The 8,816-nt window shown below is 49.4% G+C and overlaps 1 protein-coding gene across 2 annotated transcripts; it reads right to left on the bottom strand.

The window, feature by feature from the left end:
* Positions 1-245: 245 nt before the first annotated feature.
* On the bottom strand, positions 246-8,269 carry bmf2 (BCL2 modifying factor 2). 2 transcript variants are annotated; one of them, XM_037449742.2, is made up of 4 exons: positions 7,800-8,269; positions 4,670-4,906; positions 3,229-3,467; positions 246-964 (listed from the first exon to the last, which is right to left on the bottom strand). In XM_037449742.2, exons 2-4 carry the CDS (start codon positions 4,881-4,883, stop codon positions 848-850), a joined length of 570 nt encoding a protein of 189 aa, XP_037305639.2. In that variant the 5' UTR covers positions 4,884-4,906; positions 7,800-8,269; the 3' UTR covers positions 246-847. The 2 variants fall into 2 exon arrangements, with proteins under 2 accessions (XP_037305639.2, XP_037305638.2); XM_037449741.2 differs by lacking the exon at positions 7,800-8,269 and having other exon boundaries at positions 4,670-5,538.
* Between the last annotated feature and the right edge of the window lie 547 nt (positions 8,270-8,816).

An 8,816-nucleotide genomic window follows, 5' to 3' on the forward strand; every position in this document is an offset into this window, starting at 1 on the left:
TCCTCGGTACACCTACATTCAAGCATACATGTTTTTATTCTCGTCCTTTTTGATTGACAGGATCGGAACCTACACGTCGGATCTTTCGGCCCCTCCTAGCGACGCGGTGAGTGGTGCTGGAGGCGAGGGGGCCTGATGGAGGAGACAGCTTGATATAAAGGGCCCTCTCGTCTACAGTGGAAGCTGGTGAAAAAACATCTGAACTGACCCGACGGTGCAACACCGCCACGACGTCATGACCGACGGTGCAACACCGCCACGACGTCATGACAACCACCTTCAAATGGGCCGGTGTGGAGCGCTAAAGGAAAGGTACGGGGCTTGTTGGGTTTCTTTTGTCTGGGAATAAATTAGAACATGCCTCGAGGACGCAAGGTTCGAAGTCAGTGACTTTAGCACAGAAGTGTCCACGTCCACAGTTTGTCGCCAAAAAAAGGCTAATCGTAAAATCAATCTCTATATTTTTATATTTATATTTCCTTGACGCAAAAGTACTGTGGCAGGAGAGAATAAGGCATTCCCCGGACTGATGGAGGTCCTTCAATACCAAATAAAAAGAGCAGTTTACTGTACAAAATAGGTAATCTTACAAATATTTCGAAAATATCTCTTCAATCGCAATGGCTTCTTCTTGGAGAGGCGGAGAAAAAAAAAAATAACAAAGAAAAATTGTAATCAGTCTCCGTCCAGCGGGGACCAGTGTTTTCTTCATCTCATCTTCGAGGATCAATTAGAAAACAAAATCCAAACCCGTGTTCCATCTTACAGTGCCATCTTAAATGTCTGGTCCCTCGTCCCTGTCAAACAACAGGGGCTGGGGGGGGGGGGGAGGCAGCAGGAAGCCCCTTCATCTGTGCTCTCCTCTCAGGCGGGGGACGAGGGCCTCTCTCGGAAACAGGAAGCCAAACAGGGCCATGGTGAGGCGCATCCAGGCGGGCAGGTTTGGTCTCTGATGCCTCATGAACTGCAGCGACACACAGAGAGACAAAAAAAAAAAAAAAACAGAAACAATCGTTAGCTTGTGAGCCCGCTTATAAATCACCACGACGCTCCTCGCGCACTGCGGTAAACCCCCGTGGGACGAGTCTGGTGGATGTTTGCACAACATTAGCTTGTGTCTAGCCAACATCGCCTGTCGCACGCACATCCGACACAACATTCGGGCGGCGGGGGGGTTTCTCCGGGACTCGCATCCCCGCACAGAGGCTCATCGTGACACTCGACGTGGTCGCTATTTTGAACCAAAAGGACGACGAGGACGACCCCCCCCCCTGGAGCTGCCTCTTGTCATCATAACGTCACTCCGTCATCCCGCCTCGGGTCGGACACTTCCCCTCTGATCAAATGTCGCGCTGTTGACTTCCTCAAAAGGGAAAGGCTTTCAGAGGGAGGCGCTGCCGGTTTCATCACAGCGCTCTCGTAACAGAGCAGTCGGACAAATGCTTTTCAAAACAAAGCCGAAAGGAAAATAATAAAAAAAATGCTCCCTCCGTTTGAACTGACATTTTCTTTTGGGGCTGTGCAAGGGGAGAGGGGGTTTGGTGGAGGGGGGGGGGGGGGGGGGGGGGGGGAGTTCCTGCTTGAGCCTGCCACCCCCCCCCCCCCCCCCCTCCTTATCTCTGATCCTGCACGGCTCCCTGTGGCTCTCTGAACAGCCAGATATTGCAGCCCCGTTGCATAAGCGTTCACTTTACCAACTGTCTGCGGGCTCTCTCCATCGAGGTCTCTGGCAGCCGGAGCCACCGGAGCCCCCGGAGCCACCGGAGCCCCCGCCACGGGCTGTTTGATGCACAACTGGCAGGCTGAGCTGAACTGAACCGGCGCGGCTAAATGTAACCCTAATTGTTCTTAATTGCTTTAATTCTACACTGCGGGGCTTATTTAAGCAGCACCCTGGCTGGTTGTTCCACGTGAGGCTGCTCTTTGTGCCGCCCTCGGCGTGGGGGTAGTGGCCAAACCACAAAGAAAACTAAGAAACCTGCATGCCTCACACTGGAGTGAATTTGCTTTTTTTTTTTTTATCAAAAGTGTTAGCATTTACGCTTTAAAAGCCGAAACCCACAAATCCATTTCACAACAACAAGCGACACGTGAGCAACACATCGCCTACTTCTGCTTGGAGGGGCGAGTGAAAACTGACTAGTAACAGCGAGGTGATTGGACGTCGTAAGGACGCTCATGAGTGATTATTCCTCTTTGTGGAATATTCCTACGGCAGCAGCATCCGATCCAGGACATAAAAAATAAAAATAAATAAACACTAACGCCAGGCGAGCAGACACAAAAGAAAAGTTCCTCTCTTATCGCTCTGTCACAGAGAGTTGCACACGCAAACCAAAACAGACACAAAGGCGCACGCACTCGAGGCGGTGAGCGGGACGGCTGAGGTATTGTGGGTAGCCGTGAGTCAGAGTGCTATTTTTAGACGCCGTATAAACAGCCGGCCCGAGTCTACCCAGACACAGACGCTGGCGCTCACTCGTCACGTCGATCGCACCTGCTCTTCCTCAAATTCTCTCGCCGCGTGCCGCTCACTTTGCACGCTTTCCCTCACTCCCCTTTTCAAGTGACTCGCACCTCCGCCCCCCCCCCCCCCCCCCTCACCACCCACCCCCCCTCTGGACTGTGACACATTACATGTCATTTAGCTGCCGCTTTTGTCCAAAACGACTTACAAAAAGACACGATTGCAGTCTGTCCATGTGGATGTTATGTCAACAGTGAGCCGCCCCCATCTCTTCGGTGCCGAGGGGTCTATTGAGCCATGATCAGTGTGAGAAGGTCTACTCCCAGGTAAAGGACACACCCAAACAAACTGATTGTTGATGCATCTTTTCAAACAAAATCTTTCTGCAAAACATCTGGAGCACACAAACGAGACGAGGGAATGAGTTTAGCTCGAATCACTGCTCAGGCTATTTATAGTCGCAGTGGGTTGTGGCCAATTACTTTATGGCAAAAATATATTCTTCCCCTTTTTTGACCCGCAAATATGCAAGAGGTGGCTTTGACTCTTTGCCTCGGATGAAGTAAACGCTGACACGCATGCATGGCTCGCTTGTAAAACTCCAGGTCAACACGTCATACAGACGTAGACGTGCCGGCCTGCGTGCCTCGCAACATGCCCCAGTGGGCCTTCATGTAACGTCCACTGCTCACACGGGCCCTGCGGGCCGGCGCCGGAGTCGGGCTAGCGACCCACCCCGCTGCGTTGGGAGCGCGGCTTACCAGTTCAACGTGATCCTGTTGGAACTTGTCTCCGATCTCCCGAAGTTTGCGACCGATTTGGGCCTCCACGCTCGCCCCGGCCCGCTGCTCCTCGGGCCTCTCTGCCATCCTGCCGTCTCCCTCCGCTCTGCCCTCCTCCTCCTCCTCCTCCTCCTCCTCGTCCTCTTCGACGCGCCTCTCTCCCCGGTCCTCCGTGGGCTCAAACTGAGCGGGGAAATGTGAGCGTAATCCAGCGTTGCCTAAAAGGAAAACATTCAGCTTCTTAAAACTTGTGTTGTTGTCGGGACTCTAAAACACAGAGAGGCCGTTGTGTCAGAGCGAAGTCGATTATCAGGCTGAGAGAGATCGCTGATAGCAGCTCAGTGAAACCACTTGTGTTTTCCTTTTTGATTTAAGATGAGAACACTTAAAACCACAGAAGACATGAGTTATAAAGGCATCAAAATTGTCCGCGTGTGACCCGGGAAGTCAAATGAAACTGTGATATTTTGCCTTTTTATTGCTTTCTGAAATAAACATGTTTTATTGGATATTCTCAGATGGACAAACAACAAGGTAAACAGAGTCCACAAAGCAGAAAGAGGGAGTGTTGCTAGGTAGGAAATCCAAAGAACTTATCAAATCAACAACAACCTCGGTGAACTTCTTCTTCTTCTTTGTTATGTCACTGAGTTTACTCAGAGCCTCCAGCATGCGCTTCTGCAGTCATGCCACTTGGAGGGAAAACACACTTCTTTTTTTTTTTATTATCGTGTCATGTGTGCAGAATGCCCTGCTATTCGGCCTCAGACCGAGTGGCCTGGAGTTTGTGCGGGAGGGGACGTGGCACGGGGCCAGGTGCATGTCATCCATTAAGCGGGTAGATTACCATGTATGACAAGATAATAACTGTCAGTGGTGTTTATGTGTTTCGTGACTTTAAACCCAGAACAATATGCACGTCTCACACACTGACACTGAGTCGACAAACAAACAACATTCTGCTTCAACCTCTGTTCAATTCGATTAGGGTAATGTCAAGTTGATTTAATTACAGATGGAAAACCATATTGGATTAAAAGTGATGGTCATATTAGCGCCGGTATGTGCCTTTATGTATCTATGAACTCAGTGTTGGTTTTTATTTTTTCAAAAATGTTAATTAAAACCCCCCCCCCAAAAAAAAGGATGGCTGGAATGCAATTCAGTTGTCAGATTTAAGTTGATAGTATGTTTATATATCATTAGTAATCTACTCTAAATCTAAATCTACCCAGTAAACACACAGTTTGGAAGTATCTTGACTTTCCCAGCATGATCCCAGCAGGTTAAAAGGGAAAATAAACCATGTCTGTTTTGTGGCGATACCTCAGAATTTGGTTCAATTTAACCCGAAAAGAAAGCTCTCTCACACCGACGCTGTTCCTCACTCGGTGGCTAACCGGACGGATTAAAGCCTCACCGTGAAAGGGTATGCGAGGCTGCCGGTGTAGACTGCAAGGCATGGCGTCGATGTCCTCGTTGTTGTTGTTGTTGTGGCTCTGCGACGTGGGCGCGGCGGCGAGGGCCTGTCCAGCCGCGATCTGCGTGGCGCGCTCCTCGTACTTGACGTCCCTGAAGGGCGTTCCCCAGAGCTGCGAGATGGGCCGTGACATGTCCTCCTCCTCATCATCCATCCGACGCCTCAGCGGTAAAGTCCCTGGAGAGGAGGAGGGGACACAAGATGGCAACTTTAGTTGAAAAAGTGTTTTGGAATGTGGTGCGGATGTGGAGAAAAAAATACTAATAATAAAAAAAGCATTCAAGGGGGCTGTGTGTGTGTGACTCGTGTGTGTTTATGATTTTCAGCCGGCTGGTAATTTGGGTGTGATTAGCTTCGAGGCCAAACTAAATATGCCAACTATCATCCTGCTATCTGTTGAAACTTTGCCCTCGGGCACATTGGAAATGGCCCGGGCCCCGCCGCATTAAATGAAAACAAATCATTAGTGATTTGAATGCGTAGTAATGTCGCGTGAGGTAAATACTGCAAACAAACAAGCAGCGATGGAGCGCAGATGGATCGGCCAACGTAAACACGCAAGATCATCTCTTGTAATTATAGAGACGAGTGGCAACAGGAGCCAAACATAAGGAAACACCCTGTGCGGCGGGAGCTCAAACTGTCGCTCCAAATCTGCCCCCCCCCCCCCCGCAGATTTCGGTTATCAAACTGTTTCTGCAGAAATGGCACCCCTCCTTCCTCAAAAACTAAAACCTTAATCTGGAACCGTGCGCCACAGAGCAGAGTCACAGGGATTGCTTCCTCCTGCACAATTCCTCAGCTCAACATTAATACGTGCCCCCCCGCCCCCCTCCCACCCTCCACCTCTATTGAAACCACACAATTTCTGGATAGCTGCCTGTCTACATATTGAACACACACACACACACACAGCAGGCAGGTGGAGTGTGAGTGAAACCTCCGTGAAACCAAAGTCCTGTCATGTTGCCGCACGCAGCAGAGATAACGAGTTTTCACTCCATCCTCACCCGTGAGCGGTCAACACAAACCCTCTCGCTCTCTTCCTCATGGCCACATGCCACACTGTGAGCCGGTGTTTCGTAAGTTGTTTTTTTTTGCCACGGGTGCCTTGATCTTTTTTTTCTCCCTTTCATGCAGCTTCGGGTGGCCAGCGTTGAGCGTCCAGTGCAAAAGTTAAAAGTGGATCCTCTTGAATTGTGTGTTAACTGAGTGATATGTCTCTGTGAAAAGTGCCCCTGTGCTCGATGACATGTCATATCAGTCAAAGGAGGAAACTGCATTTTTAACTCTGGAAAAAACCCTCTCTTATCCAATTATCCAATCTCATTTTATGGTGTAAGATGCAAGTCTTTTATTGGTAAACAAAGAAACCAATGATTGACCTGCACATCCTCTGGCCTCTTCTAAGGGCATTTAATGGCAAAACCAGTCCATTTAGTCAATGCAAACTAATTAGTTGTGTATCACTGAAACTCAAACCAGCCCTAACCTGCATTGACTTCGCCTCTAGGGCAAATTAATAATTAGAAACTGTACCACAAGTTCTACTGGCATCCATCATGCACTTGTGTGGTTAGTCGCTAGCAACACAAGCCCCGTCTTGACACTTCCACTGGCAGTCAACAGAGGACTGGCACGACTACAATAGTGTCAGACACATAAAAAAGAAAAGCATTGACAGGGAGACACAGAACGACACCACACACACACACACAAACAGTGCTACACACACTGCCCGGGGCAGCAGGGAGGCCTGGCAGCCACCACGGGGCCGGTCAGAGGCTCAGAGCTGCTGCTGCAGAAAGTGGCTCCCTCTGCTGCGCCATCTGCGCACTGGGCTCCGCTCCATGCGCCACTCTGGGTGGGGGTGGGGGGGTGAACTCAAGGTGAGCTCCGCTGCTAACTAAGGTCTACTCATCCCGCGGATATCAATGTGCTGGTGACGGGGTTCCGATGAATGTCACGCACATCGGAACAACGGGGGAAGAAAGCCCGTTAAAACGACACAATCCTAAAAGTGTTGCATTGTGGAGGGGGGGGGGGTGTGAATGAGCATTTTGTTGTTGATGTAAGTTCATTAGGTTCGCCAAAATAAAACGGGGCCGTCGCGCGTCCCCCCGGAAGAAGGACGGGCGAGACGCGCCGCGTCCTCCTCCCGCGCGGCGCAAGAATAACACGCGCAGTCCGCTCGCTCGTCGCTGTCGACGCAACATTCGCGGACCTCTGCGGGGACAAGCCGCAATACTGTGAGTGGAACCCGTCGAAACACGCGATGCGACGCCACAGACGAAATTGTGCACTAAAAACGGTGTTTTTCTCGCAACAACAAAAACAACAACAACAACAACTAGTAATCGGCTGAATTGTTACACCGGAAAGCGACAACAAACTAATATCATTTCATCAACGTGTTATAACAGGGGGTTACGCGCACGGCTCCGGTTCGCACGCGCTGACACTTTGTCTTCCACTTCGCCTGACAACTCTCCCCCCCCCCCCCCCCCCCCCCCGAAGCAAACGTGAAATATACATACAATACAACAAACGAACAAGCAGCGGACGAGCCATTCCGCTGTGAAGGCGCCGTTGAGCTACAGCGCCTTTAATAATCTGTCTTACTATACAAAACGGAGCATAATCGTATCGTAAGAGCGTGGCGACATCAGCCGGGGGCGACGCGGAGAATCCAACGCGCGCGGGGAGCCGACGGATGGAGCCGCGTCACTTCCATCGTTTATTTGCTTCGCCCCGTGGAAACGAGATAAAAATAATCCGAAGTGAAGTGAAGGAACGGGAGGCAAAAAAGAAAAGAAAAAGAAAAGAAGAAAAAAAAGAGCTGCCGTTCTATGGTGCCGACGCAGCGGGGAAGGTCGCTCGCCCCCGTCCCTGCCCGGGCATGCCCAATCTGCCCGCACATTTGTTGACTATCACCCAGAAACGACGTAGCACACACGACGGTGTAATGGAACCAGTTCTCCCCTCCTTTCTTTAATTTGAGAAAAGGGAGAATAACAGCAATAACAACAAGAAAAAGAGAAAGAAAAAAAAAAAAGACCGCAAAACTCACCGCCAGCAAACGCGCTTTCCGTTGCAATCGGTGGTACCTTGACAAGTTGCGTGGTTTTCCGCGGACTGCGTTGATGTGACTTGTATCACTCTTTGCATCACAGCCACTCGTACATGTTTGCTGACTCGAGCGGAGGTTGTTTTTTTTCTTCTTCCCTGTGTAAAAAAAAAAAAAACTGGTCCGCCCCGATGACGCGGAACCGCCCCTTCTTGATAATGTGGAAGCTGCACGGGTGTGTTATTATATATCTACCTCGTATTAGCACACGTGTATATGTTTAGTATGCAACATTTTGAATGGTATTATCTTGAGTTTCTATTAAAGACTCTAAGTTCAAGTAAAGCCGAATTTATCTTTAATAGGGCTGGTAGATGTATTAAACCACGAACCCCCTCATAATGCGTTGATGTAATATTTTACAAAATACATCCACCATTCTTTTTTTTGCCAAATACCTGCGGCATTTTAAATAGCAATATTACACATTTCAACTGGTCAATGCATGACATGATGAGCTCTCGCTGTGTTGTTTTTGAGAGGTAAAAAAAAATAAACCGTGTGTGGCCCTTTAAGAGAACGGCCCTCCTCCACCGGCAGTGGACCAATCAGATTGTTTGTTTTGGTCCCGCCTTCTGCTGCGTGTATATTGACACGTGGAGGGGCAGACAACACAACCCCAGATAAGGCATGTGACTTCTTTGAGCGCCCTGCTCAGCTGATTGGGAGCTGCTGCTGGATCGAGTGATTGTACCCACCCAGTTACTGCTGTGGTCGCCGTGATGATGAGTTGTGTGGCCTACTGTCATGGCAACAAATAGATACTGAAATACCACGAGCATGATATTCTGTGTTTTTATGTCTAAACATGTTTTATTCATTTATTTTGAGAGACAAACATAAGAATGGTTCAAGCGAGAAAAAAAGTGAATTAAAAGTAATTCAGTAAAGCAGCCTACTGTGCTGAATGTACAGCATACTCATGGCCTTACATAGCATATGATTTAACATGGCACAGCA

This window comes from Pungitius pungitius, chromosome 20, assembly GCF_949316345.1.
Source record: "Pungitius pungitius chromosome 20, fPunPun2.1, whole genome shotgun sequence".
NCBI lineage: Eukaryota > Metazoa > Chordata > Actinopteri > Perciformes > Gasterosteidae > Pungitius > Pungitius pungitius.

Coding starts and splice junctions, on each gene's coding strand:
- bmf2 (XM_037449742.2), bottom strand. CDS start 4,883: ATGGATGATGAGGAGGAGGACATGTCACGGCCCATCTCGCAGCTCTGG. Junction 3,468..4,669: donor GCCTCGCATACCCTTTCACG/GTGAGGCTTTAA, acceptor TTTTCCTTTTAG/GCAACGCTGGATTACGCTCA. Junction 965..3,228: donor AACAGGATCACGTTGAACTG/GTAAGCCGCGCT, acceptor GTGTCGCTGCAG/TTCATGAGGCATCAGAGACC.